The 26,020-nt window shown below is 36.9% G+C and overlaps 1 protein-coding gene across 3 annotated transcripts in view; it reads right to left on the bottom strand.

Annotated features, from left to right (window-relative positions):
* Positions 1-25,814, bottom strand: part of ADAMTS6 (ADAM metallopeptidase with thrombospondin type 1 motif 6) — a 145,124-nt gene extending 119,310 nt beyond the window's left edge. Inside the window, exons 1-7 of one of the 3 annotated variants that reach the window (XM_039710000.1) lie at positions 25,565-25,814; positions 20,086-20,454; positions 19,001-19,365; positions 11,395-11,563; positions 5,939-6,153; positions 5,342-5,425; positions 4,705-4,850 (exon numbers count right to left, since the gene is read on the bottom strand). In XM_039710000.1, the coding sequence (XP_039565934.1) occupies positions 4,705-4,850; positions 5,342-5,425; positions 5,939-6,153; positions 11,395-11,563; positions 19,001-19,365; positions 20,086-20,182 (1,076 nt within the window). In that variant the 5' untranslated portion in view covers positions 20,183-20,454; positions 25,565-25,814. Of the gene's footprint in view, positions 1-4,704; positions 4,851-5,341; positions 5,426-5,938; positions 6,157-11,394; positions 11,564-19,000; positions 19,366-20,085; positions 20,455-24,885; positions 25,262-25,564 lie in introns of those variants that run through there. The other 2 variants (XM_039709998.1, XM_039709999.1) reach the window with 2 other exon arrangements.
* Between the last annotated feature and the right edge of the window lie 206 nt (positions 25,815-26,020).

Below are 26,020 nucleotides of genomic sequence, written 5' to 3' on the forward strand. Positions count from 1 at the left end.
GAGCATATCAGTTCAGTGGGGCTGTGGAATTAATTATTGCTAAAGTAATAAACCACTCGTGAACTTAACTCATGTGGATTTCAATCTGAATAAAAGATTTTTGTATTTCAAGGTATTTTAAGTCATGAATTTCAGAAGGTGTATCTACATAAAACCACACAGGTTTACAGTCTTAAAATTAAGTCTAATAATTTTTCTGCAAGGAATGTTGCCATAAAAGCGCCCTAGCTGCAAAGAGATCTTAATGTTTTTGTCAAGCATAGTGAATTTGTTTTCCTTTTAAAATGTAAAATAAATTTAAAATGTAAAAAAAATGTTGTGTGAACTACAACAGTACAAATACAACAGTAGATGACATTTCATTCAATCATTTTTGAGAAGCACTGTTTCCCTAAGTAATTGAGGTTTCAAATGTTTCTCTGTTTGAAACAATTGCATCTCACAGACTGGATTCTGTCCCTTTAGAGATACACACCTCAACTTCCCCCTGAAGCCTTCCTTTCTATGGCCCATCCGGTTTTTACTTGATCTACTAGCACACCAGGAGGCAAAGTAATCTTCCATCTCAGCAGCAAAACACTCCATTGCTGCAATGTTTAGAGAGTCAGCCACACACTGTTTGGATAAACAACTATTTAGTACCTGGACAAATAAAACTAATCCTCTTGAGCTACAGAGAAATGTAGCACTAGAGAACACTTCCAGTGTAAAGGAAAAACAAAAGGCCTTTTAAAAATTTTTTCACCTTCTCAAGCCTGATACAAAGTGTAACCTAGAATCCAACCTTCTGGCCATGCAGGTACATAGGAAAAGGAATAGTTCTGTTCATAATTCTGTTCACACCTAACAAAGGTGTTCTTCAGGAATATCACAATTCCTACTTCATGATCTTTAAGATCAAGAGAAGGAAGCAACTGATCGAAACAGAAGAGGAGCTTATTTCAAAAATATAAGCAAAAATAAAATAATAGCTGTACACCATAGCTCTTAAGTTTTGTGGGTTTGCAATCTATTGAGACCCTATTTCTTAAAGAGTTTCTGAAGAAACAAAAAGAGGAAGCAGCCTACCAAGGAAGGCTAAAAAAACAAATCACCAAATAAGAACTAACTTCAAAAAGGCAAATTTTGCCTCTACACTGGGGTGGGATGCACAAACCTCAAAATTTACACTGGCTTTTAAAATTAATTATCTGACTTTGTGCTAAAAAACAAGATTATCACATAATGATGCAAGAATACATAAACTAAATACAAGGGCTCTATCTTTATCAAAGTATTTGACATTAGACATGCAAGTTTTTCTCCTATTTTCACTTTTTGTAGTATGAAATTATTTTAAGGATTCACTAGGTCTATCTAAAGTCTTCATTAAAAAAAAGGTGGCATTGTCTTAACAGCATTACACCAATAATCAACCTCATAGTTCACATCTGTCTGCTTAGTATTTTACTTTCATCTGCCTCCAAGAACCCAACTTGCCGTATTCAGGATAAAACACTGAATTCTGACACCAAAATATATTGTCTTACAGCAAAAATGTAGGTGATACACAATATAAGGTAGGTCTTACTTAGATCAGTCTCTGGCCTGTATATTTTTAAGCAGCAAACAAGAAGTTTTCTGCAATTCCCTACCCATTTAGCAGACTGCAGGGCGGCTGCAGGACCATGACCAGACAGGCCCATAGACCAGGCACACCAAACACAGGCAGGCTCTTGTCCAAAGACTGGTGGCTTAGTAGGCATGGCAACACCTCTGTGGGACTTTAGAGATCAGTTTGACATACCTCCACTCTAGTGAGGCTACCTGGTTTTAGCATACAGCTTACTTAGGATTCAAAAGTCTTTCTGCACTGGTCACCAGATACTCCTAGAAAATGTGCAGCCTTAATACTGTTTTTCCCAGATCAGACCATGACATTTTTGAAAGCAACATGAAGAGATAGCAAGGAAAAGCTGAAGTGCTGTCTTCAATTACATGGTTGAAGAGAATTACTCATTTACTTAAAACCTTTTCCCCATATTTCAGATAAAGACTGTTGTAGTTGCAAACTTAAATACTTAGATAGGACTCAGTAATATTTTCAAATACCTCGATACTTACTAAAAAATCTGGTTTTAATCAACACAAAACTATTCCTAATGTTGAATTGAAACTTTCCTACTTTCCATAAAATAGAAGTACACACAATGAGCAAAAAATTGATTCCAGTGTCAAAGTCAATAAAAATGTAATTACTCCGTACAAAGCAGAGCAGCATCATTGGGACAGATCCAGGAAACTGCTTTCAAAATACTATTGGAAGGGCTAAAAAGTATCCTAATTTTTGGTACTATAGGTTCAAATTCCTTTGGATAGATGTGGTCATTAAAGACCTTTCCAATACATTATGGGTTTAAAGAACCCTAGCTATATCCTTCTCTTTCTCATACAATGCCTCAAATCTGGCTCATCAATGAAAGATAGACAAGAGAATGAAAACAAGTATATCAACATTTCAGTAATTCATTTAGAACTATTAAAGTAGTGGATTTCCATGTTTATATTAGTATAAATTTGTCCTTACTCATTCCAACCCCAAAAAGAACTATCAATTTTTCTTCTAACCTGATTCATTTTATTAGTAACAGCTGGGATAGCTAGCAGTTTCAGTAAAAGCTGGATTTATCCACTCAAATTGATTAGTGCAGCCCTTGTGATTATTTTAAAGAATTACAGTTACTATATAAATAAATGAATATAAGCATTTTGGTGTGAAAAAATTTATAACTGAACTTTATAATGATAGGTATTACTAGCCTGCAAACACAACACTGAGGCACGTGGTTGATTTAAAATATAGGTATATTCTTAGAGGTTTAAACTTCTTAGAAGAAAACTAGGAAGTGATCAAATTTTTACATCCCTTTTAAAAGATAGAATACACATGCTACATACTTAGATAATTATAGCTCCGATAATAAAGAACTATAAAAAGTCCTCAGTATTTATTGTTTTTTGATGAAAAACATGATTTTAAATAGCTATTACTCACATTCTCTCAAAACTTGCTCCTTTTACACTTAGAGACTTGCAAGTTAACGCTGGCTTAAGCTTTTGTCTGGAAACACAGAACTATTTGGAACTACACTGGGAACATCCCACTCGAACATCCTACCACATCAGGGAAGCCAGTACACAGTACACGGTAATCAAACACATTAAAGTACAGCTGTGAAAGAAAACAATTGTAATTTGTAATGCCAGAATACCACCAAAAAAGTGTCAGGTTAGTCAGCCGTAGCAGTAAAAATACAGAGCTGCCAACACAACTCACGCATATGTACATTGAGGAGCTTCAACTGACATGAACACACCACCCATGGATTACACTTCTTCACTGGCCTAAATTATACCAGTGAAAGTTTCATGTGTAGCAAAGCTGTGATCACGCATTCTGCTTCAAAAGTCCTAGTGAAGGAATTACTTATAGGCACAAAACTGATCACAAACAAAAGCCTTTGTGAAAAATTAAGACCTTAGAATGCAACTATTTTATTTTTCATTGCATTTGATTTTGTATTAGAGTTTAATCTTTTTTTTACACATCTTGAAATCTAAAGCTTTCTGAGTTACTCTAGCATTTAATCACTCTGATTTTTACTATGTACTATTTAAGATCATATGTAATTATATCTGAAATATGAATACAAAATACACACAAGTGATTCACTAGCTTCTATTTCCCTTCAAAAATAAAAATTTGTTCATTATGCAAAACAAAACCAAGAAAAAACACCATCTCCCTCAGGAAAAAAACAAACAAACTTCTAAACAAATTTTATGCAAAATTATACAAAATATACATATTTTAATCAGTATTTCAATTTTTCTGCAGTGAATGACATGATTCCAAAATAGCTTACATATAAAGCAGTACAGAATTTGTCCTGGAAAGCAGAAATCATAATTAAAAGATCCTAATCAAAATAAGAGTGGATGAACCTGCTGCTACTTAAACAAAACAAAACAAAAGTATCCTTAAATAACAGTGAGACTGATCTTCTATTAAAGTACAGTTGCCTACATCAAACTGCAAAGGTACAGACACAAATGCCTTTATCAGGATCACAAGATCACAGTGCAAGTTATGTTGAATTTATCACAGTAACAGTGAACTAGAAGCAAACAAATGGGCACATATGCAGGCTTTGAAACTACTTATTAAAATTGTCAGTTCTCATCTTAATTAAGCATAATAAATCAAACCAACTACAAAGCAGAGTCTCATATTGCTGGAATCTGCAAGAACCTGTTTTCAGAGAAATACTATTACACTAGTTGAAATTCTGGCTTGAAATTCTTACAAAAACACTTTACATGGTTAACAATACATTGTTCATTCTGTTTTGTTCTCTGTGATTTTATTAATTCTTTTCAATTATTGAAGTATAAAATGTTCAATAGGATCCTTCTTTTCTACTGTAATACTTTGTATGGGCAATTATGAAGTGAAAACAACAGCAGAAGTAGATCTTATTTTTCTAAATTCTTAATCTAAACTTTAATAATCTGATATATTTAAGACAAACCATCTATCAATTTTCCTCCTTTTAAGGTTACCTACCAAGTATATTATTTTGTAACTAGCTTCTAGACATATATATGCTAAGAACAAGAAAGCTACAAGAAATAAAATAAACACAATACTTATAATGACCATACCTAGTAATAAGAACCGCATTATCATGGTGGGCAATCCCATTTTCTGGAATGGTGTTTCCATCACTTTGGTGGGAGAGAATGGATTTCTGCCACTTACAGAAGCTATCGAGGGACTTGTCTGCATGGTGGTTTATCTCCAAGTTTGGCTGCAATACAACATGCATACCAGAAATGTTCCAAACAAATTACTAAGGTCAGTTGTTAAGCCTTTTGAAAACTAAAATGGGACTATAATTAGAAGCAGTGGTTTCTAGGAATAAAATCTTCTTGCCAAATTTTATTTCTGTAAAATCTGACCCCAAGTTCAGCTGTGTATTACTGAACAATCATTCTTTCTGCTCCAACTTTAATAATCATTTTGTCAATACAGAAAAAAAAATCAAAATACAGATCTAAAAACAAAACTGACATCCCCGAAGGTGTAATAATAGTCACCTGAAGTAAGAATACATATCTTTGAGATGATACGCGAGGAATATTCCTTTGAACTGCTTCATCTTGATTAAAGTAGTGAAAAATTACATGATAGGTTTTGTACTCAGAGGCAGCCACTTCAAGCTATAATTAAATAACTCTACATTATATAATAATGTAATTTGTATTTCACAGGTATAAAGCTTCGCACAACAGATCTTACCTGATCTTCAGTGAGGACAATCAAACGTGTCACTATAATATTCACAACGTTTCCTAGACTGGAATCACGATAAAGTTTGGCAACCTGACCTCCAGAAAATAAGAAAAGGCACAAAGTCAGACAAGAAACACTACTTGCTTCCTAAATGGTTAAAAATTAACCCAATTTCCTCATGTAGTTCCATAATGTAAAGTACCATTGTTACCTAAATACAAGTTATTTTTTGACCAAAAAATGACCATTCAGGTAAAAAAAACCCTTTTTGAATCACACTTTTCAGCTGACACTGTTTATACCTTGTTTCATAATTCATCCAGCACAATGAGCCTTTAGAGTGTCGATGTAAGCAGAATAGAACTGTATAATCTGAATGTAATTATTTGAATTCAAAATTAAACACAACTATTTAAAAGTGATCACAACATATTTCTTGACATTTTCCCAAAATGCTAAGATTTCCAATATTTAAACTATTAATTTCTGTAAGCTAGTACTTGTATTAAAGCATCATTCATGGCAATAAATAAACACTTGACAAGTCCATTACCATTTCATTACATAGGTATTGATATGAACAGAGAGAAGGATGAAACTTACAATATTCATTACACTCAAAATGTAGTGTTCAATGTCTTTCCGACCATGGTATCCCACCATCATTTTGTCTGCTACTACCAGTGTTTCCACAAACCGCTCAAGGCTTACAGATCTCTTCTGTCGACTGTGACTACTTAGTGTGCCATTGACTGGAAGTGAGGCTGGAAAAGCAGATGCATCATTCATCCACCAAGGTTTGCCGCTTCTTGTGAGGTCTTCTAGGAACCAAAACAATTAAATAATTGAGAGGAAGTCACTAGTAAAACTCATTCAAATGCAGCTGGTTTATGTTGAGATTGCCATCTCCAAGTTTCCAGCAAGGAAGTCTTTCTTGAGGCAAATAAAAATTAAATTTCTTTATTTTCTAAATTATCTATAACTAACTTATATACTGGAAAGGCAACTTTGAACACCAATGATCTCAACTCTCCTTAAATTTTTATTAGGATAATAAAGAAAAAATCCTCTCTTAATAGATCTGATTTTGCACATTCATGTTACTATTAAAGATTAGTTATAATTAACCACAAGAACATGTCAGAATTTTAAGAATAAGACAGCTATAACCTCTGGGAAAAAAATACTAGAAACCAAAAATTCAAAATTAATGTACAAGTTATCAAAATTTACTAAGGAATTAAACATGCTCATAAAACACTAAAAAGCTTTTCCCCTGCTACAAAAGCCTGTAATTTTTAGGCAATTAGGCTTCCATGCCTAAAATGAATCTATTTTCTCTTCAGAAATGTATCAGATTATATTTTATCTACCTTGTGAATTAACTGTAATAGAAAGTTTTAAATGGTCTGACATGCGGTAATTGCCATAGTTAACACAAATTTCAGTTCAAATATGTTGATTCTTTTCTTTCAGGTAAATATATAGAAAAATATTTGTTGTGTGCAAGAGATAAGTTATTAAAAATCCAAAGAGCTGTAATTATCGGCAAAGCAAACATTACACTATGATTTTGAATTCTAATTCCTGTCCTCAGGCCAAAATTTAATCCATCCTTACCTACAAAGAAAGAGAAGGATGGATTCAATTTTTTGGCTTTTTTAGTGTGTATCATATATCCCTTTTCCACAAGAGCCAGCAAAGATCTCAAGCTAAAGTTTAGCAAAGTATATTGTTAGTCTGGTTTTATCTAAGTAGAATTTCAAAAAGTTATTCTTGGTATTTACAGATGAGCACAAGAACATTAATAGATACATTTATAGCTGTCTGAACAGGACTGCCCAAATGAGCAATGTTCTTGCATCATTACTTCTACTAAAACAGAGTCAGCTAAGGAGTAGAGATAGAACCAGTACCTCCCATAAAAAAAACAATGCTCTATGCAAGTCAGCTAAGCACACTGATTTCGAAGAGGAAAAACCACAAAGAATGCATGCTCAGGTCGAAACCAGGAATACAAACCTTCAGCATTTCCACTGTTGCAGAGTTTCATAATTTTTGAGGCTACAGTATTGGCTCTAAAAGGCACATATTTTAGAAAAGTCAAAAAATTTAAGTAAACCTGGTAGTTATAAAAACACCAGTAACAAAATGGTCCTTACTCTCCAGTGGTTATAATTCATTCTAAAAAAGCCCTGTACAAAGTATTAAAGTCTGGTTTGGATTCTATAATGACTACTAAGCTTTCTCCTATTTTTCACCTCTATTCTAGAAAATTCAAAGTTGCTTGCATTGTTCAAAGATTTTCAGCACACTTAAACAGAGTCTTAGAAATGTCTGGAATTTTCTCTGATAGCTCTGATTGTACTAAATATTTAAAAAACTCATTCTTTTTCAAATAACAAATGCTGATGGTTTCTGATGCTCTTGGAGTGCTAAAAGTATTTTAGAAAGTACTGCTTCCACATTAATTCAAAATTTTCACTCAAAATGCAGACTATTCTAAAGATTTTAAAACTACTGATTTCAAACTTTCAGAGTTTGGAAGTGTTATTTCTGGGTAGTTCTACTCTGTTTTGATTTATGTAGTGATTTCACACGTGTCAGACTTTACAGTTGGTATATTCTAAACTGTATAGATATGTGTATATTTCAAACTATCCAAAGATAAAATTTTTAGAGGAAAAAAATAAATTTTGGAATCATCTTCATACTGTCTTTCAAACAAAGGTCACAGAGGACTCCATAAGAACAACTATATTTCATTTTCTTACCAGGTGAGAAGCTTAGGCTTCAGCTGATCTCAAAATTATATAAATGCTAAAATATATCAACAAATAAACATACATTATTTATTTAGTGAGAATAGCTATGTGGCAACTTACATCATTCTTTCACCATATTCGTAAGTTAAAAAAGAAAAATTTAAACTCCATTAGCATTGAACCTAATTATACGGAAGTAAAAAAAAAAAAGGTAAAAATAAAAGGAAAAATAAAGAAAAAATCCACAGAAAAATACTATAATTGATCCCAAAATAATTATTGCAGAAGTGTGAAATTAGGTTTTAAACTGCAACTGAAAAGAAATCCAAACCCATATAGACATGGAGTTCACAACTACTATACAAAAGTTTTCCTAAGTCAGTCATCTAAGATATTGGGTAGTGGTCAAGGTAGAAAGAAAGAAAAAAGCACAAATAGAAAAATATCTCAAAATGCAATAACAAGCTTCTTATGTCAGATGCAGCTATGAAAATATTTCTTTTCAAAACAAAACATTATGCTGTTTTTTCCTAAATATTTGAGCACCATTATTTCATGCTTCTAGCAAGCTTTCATTCCATATTTTAGAATATACCAACAGTAAAGTCTGACACGAGTGAAATCACTACATAAATCAAAAAAGAATAGAAGTACTCAGAAATAATCTGCCACTCTGCAGCTTTCGTATTTCAATTTCTGTTGTTTCTCAATCCTACACAAATGCAGCATTTTGCAAAATAATCCAGTGGTCTCAAACCCTATTGAAGCAATTGGAATTTGGCAGTGGAAAACTTCTTGCCAAAGCCTTAATGATTTCAGCTGAATTTAATAAAACATAATTAATTGGTGACAATACATACATGAAACACAACTTCAACATATTATATTTTGAACATTTTTATGTTTAAATGCTTAAAATCTAATTTAAATTATGAATGTATCCTGTGCTCTCATCTGATTCTCCATGCCTCTCCAATTCTCCTCTTGTATTAGCTACTACAATTCTACAATTGATTATGAAGTTGCCCATCACTTAGTGATCCCAGTCAATTTTGATCATGCTTTCACCAAATTCTGTACTCTGCTTTCTATTCTATTATGGTCATTTTTCTCAGAAAAGTCAGAAACTAGATTTCCCTTGTCTCTATCAACACTTCAAAATCCTGACTATTTCCCTGATGGAGAAGAGGTGCAAAATAAACTAGGTTACAGTATGGGAAACTTGACAAACAATGAATAGTGGCACAGTTTCTCAAGCATGCATTCCTTCCTGCATGGAATGCTAGGAAAACTGTTCTGAAGGTAAAGTTAAAATCAGTATCCAGACAAAATAAACCATATACTGCCAAAAGGTACTTACAGCTTTGTGACGTTTGCATTTTAAAACACAAAACTGGACTGTTCAAAACTTCCAAAACCAGTCAAATTCCCTAAACATCACTGAATACCTGGTTTTAATCCTTGTGTGTGAAAGCTGCAAAACTGAAAATTAATATTTTACTTTATTTTTTTAGCTGTTGTTTTTTTGGTTTTGTTTTTTGGTTGGTTGATTGGTTGGGGTTTTTTTAAGATAAAGCTGCAACAGTAGTCAGAAAACGAGTTTAAGAGGCTTTGGTACCCATGAGGGTAAAACAGAATGTCATCTGGAAAAGCAAGGCCTTGCAGTCTTGGCAGACAGTGAATTTTTTTAGACAATTTAATGGAGTGGAAATAGTATACAGAACAACAGGAAAAGGAGAAACTGAGATGAATGAGCATCATAATATTCTCAGGCTTGTAAAAAGCAGTGCTTTAGTACTTCAATAATTAAGGACTTCAGGCTGTGAAAGCTGAGAGAGTGCACAGGAGCTTCCAAGAAAAACGGCATACTAAGTAATAAATGCTAAATATTATACCATGTTTTACAAAAAATCATGCAAGATGTATAGCTCTGATCAACCTGCGATCCATGTAACAGATACCACCAGAAAAACTGAACAGAACCTTGCTGGCTTGGAGCATAATGACTTCTAAGCATTACTCTAGAAGACAAGATCCAACAGAGGCCAATATCCTTTCTTTTTGTAGGGATATAATAATGGTAAAAATTACATATCCCCACATTTCAAAACCTTCCACTTATTTCAAGCGGCTTAAGTGACAGCTCTCCCAGCAAAATGAACATATACTAGTAACCTTATTTTACAATCAGTTAGCAGGCAGTAACATTTAAGAGATTTGTTTTGCAATATTATAAGCATGTCTATTGAATAATGCCCTCAAACTAAAACAAAAATTACACACATGAAGTCTGACATTCCATAAACACAATTAACTGAAACACTCAAGAAAAAGCTATCTCCTGAGAATGGGATCTTGCAGACAATCTGTACTGTAAGCTCAGACAGCTGGTGGCACTAAACATTATAAACTCCAAAAGAAGATAAAATAAATTGCATCAATGAACTATGATATTATTTTAAGATTAGTTAATGTCAGTCTGCCCCATGTACTGAATCTCATGGAATACAACTGCCCAGGACTGAACTTTCAAGAATAAGCTATTACTGAAATATAAACAATTGACAAGGTTAAAACACTTTTCTAGCATGTTAAAAAATTACTTTTGTGCTCTAAAAGAGCTTGTCAGATTCACTCCATGCTGTCTTCAAGAAGTTAGTTTTCAGTTTAATCAAGGGTTATTTTAGAGTACTTGAAACGTGTATCTGTAGAGGTTAAAACTTCTTTATTAAGAAAATACCTCTCCATCAAAACTATATAATCCTGCCCATAAGGCACACGTAAATCACATACTTGACTATAATGTCAACCAAGTGGTCCAAAAATCAGTACAAAAACACTATAAACCTCTGTAAACAAGAAAGATATGGACTCAGTTCCAAATGTATTGATAATCATAATTACTATATATCGAGTTTCTTCAAATGAGATTGAAAACACATACTACACACTGAGCTGTAATATGTAGTCATTCAAGCATGCTTTCTGTTGGGAAATGAAGTACATTTATACATATTTTGAGGAAGCCTGTGCTCATTTCTACCACTGTACACAATATAGGCATAAAACAAGACTTACTCCTGCTGTCTTAGTTTTTAAAATACACTATATTCTCAATCTGAATCTGAAAAAATAGAAAAATCAAAACTACTTTTCAACAAGGCATTACATCATCCAGAAGGAAGATTCTCATAGCTACATTCTTCACTATGTCTTAAATGTGAAACAAACAAGGTCTTAAAATACATCTCAAGTTAACATTTTTTAAAAGGAATAACACTTATTCTTGTTTACCTGAGACTCCGCAATGACTGTGATCATAGAGGTGCTGCTGGTGCATGGTAGATTTTTTATATATAACATGAGGATGTCCATTCTCATAATTATAGTTACTAGAATCTTCTGTTATATTTCTTAAAGGCTCAATAAAATACTCATCATCTTCTGTAGCAATGACTCCATGCTTAAAGAAGCAAACAAGAAAACAAAAGCTTACAATAGACAATATGGAACCACTATCACAAAACATAACTTTAAAAAACATTCTCTGTGAAGAAATCCACAGCTAGAAGCTAACACATAAAACAGTGCATGAGCCAGTTCTCATCTGCTGATTTAGTATGGGCAGAGTAGGTGCCTATAAACAATACAGTGAGAAAAAGTAAAACTATCATTGTCCTATTTGTGGAGAACTTTCACCTCTTTTTTGGTAGATGCAGTTTAAAAAGCAAGAGATAGTCTCAGAATATTACAAATAATCTCTTCACAGAGATGTTCTGAAATGACATAATTCATATCCATTAAAAAATACACCAAGCCAAAATGGTCTTGCTCTAATGGCAAGTCCAATATCCCTCTGTGATGCCACACTGCTAGATGCTTAAAGCCAAATAGTCCAACAAAGACAAACACCATGAAGGATTAATTTTAGAACACATATTCAAATAAACCATTTTATTTTACATCCAGACACAATCCCAAAACTCAGCTAGTTAATAGAAATCAAATTATTTATATTAACTTAAATTACACTGTCTACAAAGCATTTATTCCATAAAAACTGTTGCCATAAATCTAGCAAACAAGAGTTATTGCAGACTGTACATTAGACCTCATTCTCCATAACAAATGAATATTTTTTTCCTCATAATGCAGTGCAGAATAGTAGATATTCTATTCTCATAACTTTCACATTTGTGAACTCAGCTTCTTCCAAACAGGAAGTGGTTTATGGAAGAAAGGAGAGATTTCAGGCCAACTATGCAATTTCCTGAACCTTCAGCAATTAAAACTGAACTTTAGCAGAAAATCCAGGTTTTTGGGTCCTTTCAGATATAGAAATATTGGGGAATAAGCCCTGACAGACTTCTACACCAATGTTCACTAAATAAAAAGTTTTGAGACCCATATGTAGAAAATTTTGAATGTACAAACTTTCTACACAGGGAAGAGCTACTCATCAGACAGAAGCCTAGAAGTAGGAACTTTTACATTCATATCCTGACTTGATGAATCACAAATTTCCACCACACTTTTTATCTGTAAAACAAGTACTACGCATACATCTTTTTTTAAGACCTCTTTGATTAGTGATAAGAGCACTTGCTCCATATCTGCTCTAAAAATCACAAAGCTGTTTTCAAAAATCAGAGCATGTCATTGTGTTCTTGGTCAAAGCTCTTATCCTACTACTGTTTTGTACATGAAATGCCTACTGATCTTCTCTTCTGAAACAACAAAATAAAACTTACAAAATGAAAAATCCTATGTAATAACTCAGAAACAAGTGTTTCCCAAATAGAACTCTTTTATAAATGGTGAAAATATATGGATGAACAGACTGCAACTTTCAATTACTCATTCCTTATTGCATTGTGAATGCAATAAGGAACACTTATTTTTGCATTGTGAATGCAAAAATAAGTGTTCCTCTTCAGTGGTATTTTTTGTTACAAACTCAATTATTAACTCAGAAGGCAACCTCAGGGTCTAAATTCACCTGGAAGATGGCAGTATCAAATTCCTCTTACAATACGTTCTTGTAACTTGAAGTCTAAGATTTTACTAGAAAATAAATAATTTACTGGTATACTGCTGCTTAAACAGTATTGAAAATTTAAAACAAATTGTAACTGGGCTTGCCAGATGTGCAGAAAGAACCTTGACAGTTTGGACTGCATCCAGTCTGCATGTCAGACATCTGGGTTCAAGTGAATCCTGAGCCATGTAAGCTCTGGTATTATGTTCCCACAGGAAGAGAGTCCTGCAGAGTGGTTCTGGCCAACACCATCAGGCTGTCTGCCTCATGCCAAGCCTGAGAAGACAGAGATACCATCCAATCTGTGGCACTGTCTCTGAGACAGAGTGGGTCCTAATTTAAATTCCTCCAGAGCATACATCCTTCCTGTCTGTACTCAAGTCCAGCCATGTTTCCAAGTCTAAGCATAAATGAGATAATTATATCAGATACTGAAACTGATAATTATAAGTGGCAAGACTACTTCAGCAGAGCTAAGTCACTTCAAATAGCATAAACTCTTAATTGCAGCACTAATTCGCTATCCAAATTGCACATTTGCTCCTGCAAATAACTAAAGAATATCTGCAAGCAATAGTCACAATTCCTTCAGGTACCAGCAGTGAAAACAGTAAGGGGTGCATCACCACTTTTTCCAATGCCTATCTGATATCTGATCTCATTCGCCTAAATGCTATGGTGCTTAAGAAAAGACATTTTAATAATGCTTAGTTAAGGAACTACAAAAAAATTTTAATATAGATCTACAAGCAGGACGTGAAAACATGTGTGGTCAGTTGCTGCAGTCAGACGAGTTATTCAATTAGCACTGGAAACACAGTGACCCTGTATATGCCCTTCACATAAGCCTGGCATAGGTAGACCATTTTAAGCCTAACAGTATTTTTGCTTGCAAACAAAATTGTTCTTCCAGTGCTAAATTGATCCAGTCTTGATGAATCACAGTGATTCAACATTGAAATGACTGATTTTTAAGAAGCACTCTAAATACTGCAACTAAAAAGTACCTTGGTGATGGCCAGCATATATTCTAAGTTTCAAAAATTTATTTGGCTAGAGATACTGGCATTGTTTATGTATTCAGTAATGCCTGATTAATACATAGTGGGAAGTATACTATTATATCCAAACCAACATTCTAAATACCAGCTTTGATTTATAATCCACTATCTGAGGAAAACAAAACTTCATTTGAAAAAGGAGTTTGAAATAATGCCCATTAAAAGCATTAAAATGAATTAATTTTAATTTTCTTTTTAAGTGTTGCTATTGTATTTTAACAGTTCATAAATTAAACTTCTGCTCCAAATCATAGAAATATCATTAAGACATAAGAATGACCAGAAAAGGTTTTGACATAATACCATGGATATAAGAAACAAGCTGAATGCACCATGTTACTACAAGGAACATTCCCAAGATTATTATCTAAAACAGATTGTTTGAGGTCCTGTGTTATCCAATCCCACTACAGACTGCCAACTCATGCTAACATATACAAGGTCTGGTTCCAGCAGTTTGACATGCTCAGACAAATCTGTGAATCCACATGGAGTCCCCCCTGAATTTGTGAAAAAGAATCTTTTTCTGTCAGGCTGTCCAGCCAGGGCCTTAACCTCCTTCAGATGGGGGACATCCATCAGTTGCAAAAACAATGTGAATTATGGGGGACAAGTAAGCACATGCTTTTTCCACACAGCACTATAGTTTCACAATTTTTCCACACCTTGAATCTCTTTATGCTTTATGTTTATCCATCTTTAATATAAAGTACTAGTAATGGAAACTTCTGAAAACGAGTCAATGTTGTTCAATATGTCAACAGCTGGCTATACACCATGATTTTATGACTGAGGGAAAAGATTTCATTAACTTACTGTGCTCTCAAAGATGAAAAAAATAGTGATCTGGCCTGAGACAGCACATAATGGAATCCAACAAAAAACCTTAAAACTAGGATAGGGACAATTTGTATATAATTTTCTGAATACTGATGTACTGCAAAAACATATGAGTATCAAAGATAGCCCTAAAGACCCTGATACAGAATTATTTCACATACAGTAAAAAATACCATAGTTTATGTAAATTATGATCTATAAAAGTAGATGTATTCTTTAGAGTAAAAATGGCTTTTAAATGAACTAATTCTCAAGAAAAATATTAGTAATTTATAAATATATGTATTTAGGAATCATGAAGCAAACATTAAGTCTTCCAGCAAAATAATTCCCCACTGAAAAAGTAAGCTCATGCTCTTAAGCCAGTCACCTACCTGTGCTTTCTTTATCATTTCTGTTTGGATGGAGGTAACTGTGCTGTCCAGCACAAACATTATGCAATGCATTAACTTCATATATATGGAAATACTGCATGTTTTACATTAACCATTTACTTGGGACCACAGTAGCCTCAAAATAGTTCCTACTGCAGACCTTTTCAGCCCAAAATTACATGATTTTCTACCATGCAAAACTTGTTTCAGCACTCAGTTAAGAGCTTTGACACCTGGCAGAGGACAAAGATGAGCCAAAATCCAAAAAGTTTGGGTTTTGCTTGATTCTATTACTGAAGGCTCCAGAACTTCTCTGAAATTTGCTCCTCCCAGACTCAGTCAAACTCCATTCCCCTGAGGTGAAGTTCTCTCTTCAGCTATTTTACCCCCATTTCTTTTCTTCTTTCCTTTGGTATGAAATAGTCAGCTTAGAACATACCTCAGTCAGGCTGCCTTGTACCCAACATCTAAAGTCCCTAAAAACCTGCTCATTGTAGGCTTCTTCATGATACACCCAACCTGCAATCCACCCACAAGTGTTGCATCCACTACAGTAACCATGAGTTTGGAAGCCAGCAACCCTGTGGACAAGACCATCAACTTCCTCACATGAATGCTCACTGGATTATAGAACTTTACTCACAACTTCAGAAAATTTATAGCATAATCAGGGCCCAGCAGATGGAAGCTGTTGGACTGAAACTTCAGTAAGTAGCAGCCTGTAATACTAGGCACTTGGTAATGAGAAATATAGGAGGGAGAGGCTGAAGCAAGAAACAGTGATAGCAAAATCAGCTGATTGCTTGTCACTTTTATTATAATCAAACTGAGAAAAAGCTCTCCTCACATTTATCTCAAATGCAAGTGTTATTCAAAGACATAAAACATACATTATTTAAATCATGTTCTCACATTACCACTCTGAATAACTAATAAGAATAATTCAAGACATTCAATAAGGGGAAGAAATTTGACCTATTTTTCAACAGTGAAACCTAACAGAAAAACTAGAGTAAATACATTGCATACATTTTGTTTATGAGCAACATTCACTATTAAATATTATTTACTACCTGCTTAAGAGGTAAAGAGTTAAACTTACAATGACTGGCTTTAATACAGATGTTAATCAAGGACTATTAGACTATGATTGGCAGTCATTTACAGACCAGCAATCAAACTGGAAAATATAACAAATGCCTTAAGTACAATGCATTCTGAGCTATTGCTAACTGTAAAACAAGTAATATTGTCTTCAATATTCACTACCAATTGCTTTATTAAACATGTTCTAACCAACAGCTGTATAACAAAACATTCATTAGCAGGAATCATCATTTTAAAATAACTTTGTGATGTGTTTATCTGAATGGAGTGGTAACTCCCACACACTGTTCTCTGGAAGGCACTGCCAACACTGAAGAGTTTCCATACAGTAGAGGATGGTACCAAGTTAAGACTACTGCTGCACCCTCTACAGGATTCATGCCTCTGAGATAGAGCCATGTGTCTCCCTGCTGATGTTTCTGGAGCAACACAGAAGCCTCATATGTTTGCAACCAAATCTTCCTAAGAGATGCAGTGCATACCTGATACATGAAGTCCCAAGTAAAGAGACATGACCATGAAGAATTTGTGTGCCCAAAGACTAGATATAAGGCTGCCTTAACACCTGAAAGACACACATAAGGACAACCACAGCCACTGAGGATGATGATTTAACTGGGAAACACTCTACGCAGAAGTTAACTTTCAAACACAAAGTTAACATACTGACACTTAGAACCACAGGCAGCCTCAATCCAGCAAAATAGCCTGAGGGCAAAGGGAAAACATGTGAAATGTCACCTCAGGGTGTTGGGCAAGAAGAAAAGAAGAAAAGAAGAAAAAAGCCCCAATATTCTGCTTCCTCATGACATCCTCCATGCTTTTTTAGAAGAAAAGAAGTGCCATAAGGAGCAACAGATGGGAAAAGACGATAGGAAAATACAGGCTTTTTTGTTCTTAATCCCACCTTTATTTTCCTAACATGAAAGGAAAACGAGTCAGCTATAGTAAGGGCAGCAGTTCTTGGCTCACTCCCTAAGCCAAGGTCAAAGAGGAACTGAAATGGGATCACCATGGACTTACTGCAGTCTCCAAGGGGACCAACTAGGCTGTGCATCAATTAGCATGCAACAATTAGCATAAAGAGGCTTGCATCCTCTTTTAAAAAAATGAGTCCTGAAAGAAGAGACTTTGTCTACATCATATTTTTAGCTGGAAAGAACTCAAGCAAAGATGAAGTATACTAGCTTTGAAGCCTGAATGTGACCAGAACTGTGACCAGAAAAAAATGCTATTACAAGGAAACTGCAATCAAAGAGAAAAATTGTACTAAATTCAGACCTATCTGCTATAAGTGTACATGAACCAAACTGTAATACTGTAAACTCACACTCAATGGAACACCATTTTAATTCCATTTCTTTGAAAGTGTTCACTTAGCACTGAAAATCCCCAATACACATTTTTCTTCAGGAACACTCTGAAATGTTAAACTAGCCTGCATCAGGCATATCACAAGTGGTTGGGTGTAATGCAACCTATCCAGGTCTGAAACAGGTGGCTTTTTTTTGAAAGTAACATCTCAAAAGGCATTGTTCAATAGCACTTCCAAGGACAAATGGAAATTAGTTTAGCAACTCTGTGTATTTCTTTTAACTTAGCAATTAGTTAGACCAGCCTATTTTTAACAAGATTGACCAGCACTCTACCATAATAAAAAACACAATGAGAAACCATAATGTGGTATATTTTTACTACAGAAAACACTGGCTCTTGATTGAACATTTCATAGTCATGCCTTTCTGTTTTAGTATTTTGTTACTCAATAGTTTGCTTTTTTACTTTTTTGCATTAATTTTCTAATTTCTTTTTCCATGCATGTACTACTGTCATGTGATCAAAGATCACCAGTAGGAGAGATGAGAATAATTTAGGTAAGAACTTCTAATTTTACTTCTAAATGCAAAAGTTTATGATTTGTAAACAAAAACTTTCTGGTTAAAAAAGTTATATAATTATTTTCTTATGCTGTTACTTGCTAAAGACTTTTCACATTTTGAATTCACAGCAATGATGATGTCTACACCAAGCAATTCCTCTTCTTTTATTCACTTAGTTTTTAAACCCAAATACTCAAAGTCAGTGGGTGTTCAGTCCAATCAACATCTTTCTGTAGGAGATTCAGTATCCCGGAGGATCCACTGTTTCCTCCTCCCTGTCCCTTGAGCTTGGAAGCCTCTTATAACTGTAAAGATCTCAGCACAGACATAATCCTGCAACCCTAGCACAGACACTATAAACACTACAGAGGTTGCCTGCTAGAAGACTACAGAATTGAGTCTCAGTACTTACATTAAGCTTGAAAAACTGACACCTGTTTCTCCCCAGGACCTAGATCAGGTTTTAGGGGTTTTCTGCACCTTCCTGTCTACTTGCTTCCCACAGGGACTCAAAAAACTGCAAGATAACCCAATTTAATTCTTTGGTAATTTAAAAGGGACAAGCACACTATTATACTATAACATGTAATGTGGACTTACCAGACCATTGCAGTTGCTTAAGGCCACTTTACTTGTACTGTGCTGGTCTTGCAAATATCCTGTGTAATGACAGTGGTCTATGAAATCATGCTTCCATTGCGGTCCATCTTTCCCCCAGTACTCTACTGTAAAATGTCTGGACACCAAATCTGTGTTGAGAGTCAGGTTTAAATGAAAGTGCTTGCCATAGGCAGAAAGTTTAAAAAATAATTTAGATGCTGCCAGTTCTTGGTCATAAGGGTCTGTGCTCCTCCTCCTTCTTGAGGGTTTAGGATTTTTCACAGTAAAGCTGAGGAAGGCTCCATTTTGATCAACCCTTATTGGGATTGTTAGTTGGTAGTGTTCAAGGTAAGACAGGAATTCCTCTTTGTAATCAATCACAAGGTAAGACAGTCCAGGGAGTGGGCATAGAAGAGAAGAAAATATAACAGGAAACAACAAGTAGTAGCATAAACATAGACCATTTTGGGTAAATTTCATCACTCTCATGAGTAAAAGTCACCTTCAGGTAAGTGCACAATGCAGCATTTTACAAAATAAAATAAAACATTATTATCTTTCTTTGTAAATCAAGAAAATGTGTTTGATTTCCTATTAATTTGCTTATCACTTTGGAAATAGAAAAAGTTGTTTAATACCTATCTTTTCCTATTTACCAAAAATATGTAAATAACTGGGTCTAACGTAAGACGAGCATATTTTTCCCAGTGCTACCATTCAAAGAAAAAAGCTAGAAAATCCACTTGCAAGAATACAAACAGTAGTAATGAAAAGGATTATATTGTAAAAACAAGATTAGATTCTTACTTCCTAGTCTAAAAGCATGTTAATTTTATCATGGCAAGTCTCTCAAATATTATCAAGTACATTTTACAAGATTTAATTTGCAAGGCTTTCCTACAGTTAAAAGTAGACAGAGAGAAATTAGAACAAGAAAATTTTATCTGTATGACAATTAATCATGATAAAACTAAGAGCAGAGCCCAGATGAGCTCATGAATTATATAAACATGTTTTAGAAAATATTACACAAACACAATGCAAAAATACGTGCTTCTTGCCACCTACAGAGATCAGACCCCTACCTTGAGAACTGTATGAAAGCCTGCTGTTACTGAGAAATTCCGATGAAACCATGACTAGGCTCAAAATCCATGTCCACGTCTTCCAAAAAATTTCCATAATTTAGAAAAAACAGAAAGGTTTTTTTTTCTTTCTCCTTGGAGAGCTACCTGTGTGCTATAGAGTTAACTTCACTCCAGAATCGCACCATAACAGGAATATTTATTTTATGCTACTTTCAAATTAACTATAGGATGTTCCACTTTCTGGACAGGTACTTTCTTCTATAGCTGCAGTCATTTTCTTAATTCAAAGCAAGTATTTGTAAGATTCCTTAAGATATGAGACAGATGTTAGATTGGATAGTTACTGAAATTGTTCCATTTCTTTTCCTGAAAAACAGAAGAATATGAGTCAAGGCAAATTCTTTCTATTAAAACAGATCTATGCTGCAAAATATTAAGCCATGACAGTGAATTACACAGGGCAATATTTTGAAATAATCTTCAATTTTTCCAATTGACCATATCAATTTTATGGTCACATCCAAGGTCACAATCTTACAGAAAAAAAAAGCAGAAAAAGAGTTACCATTCACCTTGAAAAGCAGATCCACACAGTCTATGATGCACTTATTAACTTCATGTCATTTTTATTAATACTTACACCTATTTAGTGAGCTACCTTGTAGCTCAAATATTGTGTTCAGACTTCTTCCATCAATCAATGCTACACACTCATTGATTTCAACTGTTAATATCACATCCCACTATACTGGTAGATAAAGGAAAAACCTGGAAAGGAATCCAGAGTACAGTTATCTGATCTTTCTGAAGCATGTATTTTGTTATTACTAGGGCCAGGGTTCTGCTTATGCAGGCAGAAGTCTCATTCACTTAGATAGGAATGCTGCATGTTAGAATACTAAAGAACAAATTTCAGTATCTAAAGCTATTTATCATAGATACTCCAATATTTCAAATATTTGTTGTCAGGTTTTTGTTTTTTTCATTTACAACACTATTGCAACAACCGTTTTTACTATTTTTTACTAGAGCTGCAGCTCTAGGAGCAGCCAGGGATTAAATGGAAGATCCAGCAGTCAACTAACAATTCAGTACCAAACTATGGGATACCAAACTATGTGTTGTGTCAGCTGGTATTCATCAGTCCACTTAAACCCTCTCAGCACACCTGTGCACAAACTGCTGAAGCAGACAATGGAGAAACAGAACACCTAAGAAGGGGAGCTTGTTTAAAAAACAGTTTCCACAAGCATACAGAGTCACTTACATATGCACCAGAAAAATCTGCCTTTCTAAAATTCTGGGAATGATGATACATTCATTCAGACAGGTAATACAGCTGCAGCTAATGGATTATTTATGAAGTTTTATAAAGAGCTGTAACATAAAATATTAAGAAAAAAATCATCATCCAAATCCTATTTACCAATATTACAATAAATATTTAGATAACATCTTAGCCAGTTTCAAACCCAGCAAATTACTAATGTGGAAATGATGTTAATGTGACCTTTTAAAAATATTTCAAGGCAGCACACAGGATTTATTCAAGTTTGTAAAGAGACTAAAGGATACTTTGCAAACATGCTTTGTGCTTAGTAGTATTTTTTTCCTGGGGAAGCATAAAGATTTTGTGATGCCATTCACATGTGGCAAGGCCTCAAAGCACATTGATAAAAAAGCTCTCTGTTTTCATTGCTATGTAGAACCTTCATTTCCTAGCTAATATTTAGTTACAGTTCCTAGATTTTTGTAAGTTTTGAAGATACATAATTAACCCCATACTCTTTCAGCTACGTTAGTACGATAAGTAATGTGCCTTATTTCTAATCTGAGATGTACAGTTTCAAATTCTTGTCACTGAATCTTGCTTTATCCCCATTTGCTAATGAGCTGGTTTCTTTTCCTTGTGTGCACTGTTATTATCTGATACAAGCATCTCTGGACACTTCCTGATAAACAGCTCAACCTATTTGGTTTATCTCATTCTGTATAATCCAGTTTCCAGATGACTGACTTCTGCAGTTTTTCTCTGAATCGCTTCCAATTCGCCAGCATCCCTTTTTATCTGCAGACACTGGAACTGGGAACTGTAGTCCAGGAACGGCTTGTTACCACCATATATAGAGGTGATATTGCCTTACACCTTCTACTTAGCCAAAATATTCTAATAGGGAGTTCATGTTCAGACTGTTAGGCTGATAAAAAGTTATCCTAAAATTAGGATCTCCTGAAGCTGCAGTACCTAGGGAGCTAGACAGGTCAGAATACTGGACATAAATTAACAGTATCCATAATTTAGTACCATTATTTGTTATTTACCCACCAATGGCCCACGTGATGGACCATAACTATATGTTAGTCAACAGTGTCAAACAGTCACTGATGTCTAGTGTTCTTGCAGAGGTCTCTGGTCTCCCTCATTTCAAACTTCACATAAGACCAATCTCCTTTCATATCAAGCTTTCTGAAAGTTTCAGCAGAATTTTTACCTCTTCTTTGTAAATATTTATTGCCAGCTTGACCACAGATACAAGCTGACCATATGAAGCTGTATTAATGTTTCCAATTAAAGAGTGGTAATGGATTTGAATAAAAGCACTCTGGCAACTTCAAGATAAAATACTCCAAGCATGGCAGGAGCAACATCAAAGTCTGGACTCTATCACCCTTTTGTTTCATTTGCACCTTCTTTGGCAGCCTATTTTCATGGCAGCCTGTAGATTGTTGTTAAGATGCAAAATTTGGTCAATACTTAAGCTTACAAGAAACTTCTAGTGTATCATGTGGTGAACTACACATTCACCCACTGGTTAACGTAGGTGTGGCTCCATGTCCCCAACCACCACCTAAAACCACAGATCCCATCTAACTCTAAGAGCTCTGCCAAACAGGAAAGTAATGTTTTCTGACGCCAATGATGAAACAGCTGCATGGCACTGGCGTTTCTGTGAAGGCATGGAGAACCATGGCAGTCAGTGGTGTCATGAAGTTTCCACTCAGTGAGGAGAAAAAAGGTCACAGTTATTGGAGCACAAGTCCTGTGCGAGGGAGCTGGGGATGTTCAGCCTGGAGAAAAGGCGGCATAGGGATGACCTTATCATTCTTTACAATTGAAAGTGTAGCCAGGTGGGGGTCAGTCTCTTCTCCCAGGCAACAAGTCACAGGAGAGAAGCTGCAGCAGGGGTAGTTTAGGCTGGACATAAGGAAGAATATCACAGAAAGGGTGATTAGACATTGGATCGGGGTGCTCAGAAAGGTGGTTGTCACACTCGCTGGAGGTGTTTAAGGGCAGCCTGGATGGCACTGGTCTAGTGCCATGGTCTGGTTGACAGGGTAGTGTTTAGTCATAGGTTGGACTCAATAACCTTAGAAGTCCCCTTCAACCTATATGATTCCGTGATAAAGTGGACTATGAAGAGGCGACTAGCCAAACTGCTCAGAGCAGTCACCATGGGAGCCTCCATCTAAACAAAGGTGCCTTGGGCAACTAAGGCATCACTTAACCTGAAGGCAGCTCAAGTTTTCCGACAGGGCGGCATGTCAGACCGATGCCCCAAGACAGCCGCAACACCAGGGGCGTCCACCGCAGAACCGACGGGTTCCGGCGCGCTCGACGGCGGCCGAGCTGCCAGACAGCACAGGGCACCGCGCCGCCCGACCGCAGCGCCCAGACCGCCGCCTCGCCTCGGGGCGGGGTCGAGGAGAGCGGCCACCGGGAAAGGGACCCGGCGCTCCGGCGGGCGGGACAGGGGGCTGTCCTCCACGCCCCCGCCCCGGCGGCCCGGCCCCGCCGCCTTCCCGCCCTCGGCGGCCGGGCCGTGCGGGCGGCGGGAGCCCGCCGTGAGGCGCGGGCAGGGGCCGTGCGCCCGCCCGGCACTACGAGTGGTTGCTAAGGAAATGGGGAGGGCAGCGGGAGGGGACGGGGCGGGGGACGGGCATCAATCACACAAATTCAATTACAGGTATCGCGGCTGGCCGTGAAAAACTTCGCAGGGCTTCAAAAGCCGGGGATTAGCCGTGCCCCCGGGAGCTTCCCCAGGCGAGAACTGCGACGCGCAGACCGCGCCGGGAAGAGCTCGGTGAAAAAGAAGGGGGGCCGGGAGTGGCGGGGAGAGGGACACGTACAAAGGGAAAAGATCGAACCCTCCTCCCCGGGAATTAACCAGAAGCCGAGGCGTGAGGAGTGAAACTACTGCTGTGCGGGCCCCGACGTACGACGGGGCCGCCGCCGTGTGAACCCCCCCGCCAGCCCCAGGCTCCCCGCCGGCCGTGCCGAGGGGGCAGCTGTCACTGCATCTACCGAAAAAGCAACACCCACCCCCCCAAAACGAGAAGTCAACAGGCTAGGAAAATACACGGCTACACACACAGTTAAACACGTACACACATGCACGTTATCTGTACACGTCTGCACACACAGAGAGTTAAAAACACTGGTACTGAAGAAAATTGGAAGTCACCAGACACACATGCCTCCAAAAAAAAAAAAATTCAGAAGGAAAAAAAAAAATCCGTCCTCCCTAGAGAGGCTGAAGGGGAGAGTCTGGTTGCTGTGGTGGAGCTGATCCTAAAGTTAACTTTCAGCAGCCCATTTCCAGACAGCAGCGCTGAATCTATTTGGATAAAACGCGTGTGACCCAGACACTTGGCGTTTGGCCCAAACGCCTTGCACCGGCAGCCCAAATAAAAACAAGAGTCTGACTCTCTCTCTCCCTTCCCTCTTGTACAACAATGAAAGAAAGTAGCGAAGACAAAATCCGCACACACATCGCCGGGGAGCGAGAGCCCACTTACCTCCTCCCACCAAACAAAGTCCCTTTGAACCCTGGGCGACTGCGGAGACAGACATACACCGACAAACGCGAGTCCGCGGGGTTAAGAGTCTGGCAAATCCCAAGCGGCTCGAAGTAAATCAAAACCACACGCTTCCATCTTCCTGATGAGCCCAGCGAGAGCCCGACATCCCCGCCAGCATCGCTGCGGGACGGCGGCCGCGCCGACCCTCGGAGCCCCGGTACAAAGTGTGCACTTGTCTGACCGCGGCAGCGGACACCGCCGGACACGGCGCGGCCGAGAGCGGGGCGTCCTCAGCTCAGCAGCAATCCGGAATTGCCCTGGGTTGTGGCTGGGGTTTGGGGGCTGCTTTGGTTTTCATCTGTTGTTTGGTTTTGGTTTGGTTTTGTTTGTCCTTTTCTGCTTCTACCAACGACTTAGTATTCCAAGTATATATATAAAAAAAATCTTTTTAAAAGTGCACTATTCGAGATGGTACTTCATCAATCACCTCTCTTATCGGTTGAAAAATTCTCGCACCCCCTTCCCCCATCTCAAGGTTTCTCTCTGAAATTACTCCAAATGCACCTCGCCTAATGCAATATAAATCTCCCCCCGCTCCCCAAAGCCCTGCACGCACCATTATTCGGGACACAAGAAAAGCAAAAAGTTTCATTGAATAGCGTGAAATCTTCCTTACCGTTTTCATCTTCAATTTCTGATATAAAGTAAGTTTCAAACAATAGAGATTGCACAGGACGATTCCCGTATTCCTCTCTGCTTTTCCCCTCTGTGCAAGCAACCATCAGGGTTCTATTCTCCAACAGAATAAAATTCTCTAGCCTTCCTAAAGGGGTTTTTAGAAAACGGGTTGGCTTGGCAGGAGGAAGGATGCCATCAATTCACCGAAGCTATCACCCTGCACATTTTGTCTTTCCAACAAAAAAGGGGGGGAGAGGAGGAAGGAGGGAAAAACAGGCTTATATTGGGGTGGGGGTGGGTGCCCTCCTCTTGAGCAGCCTCCTCTGTGCAAAATACCATGTGAATATCATCTGAGGTGGGGGGGGAGGGGGGACCGGGAGACAGAAAGGGGGGAAAGAGAGGGGGAGCAGAGGGGAGGCAGGCAGAGCAGGAAGGACTCAGGAAAGTTTGGTTG

Source organism: Passer montanus, unplaced genomic scaffold (assembly GCF_014805655.1).
Source record: "Passer montanus isolate IOZ18808 unplaced genomic scaffold, ASM1480565v1 scaffold22, whole genome shotgun sequence".
Lineage (NCBI taxonomy): Eukaryota > Metazoa > Chordata > Aves > Passeriformes > Passeridae > Passer > Passer montanus.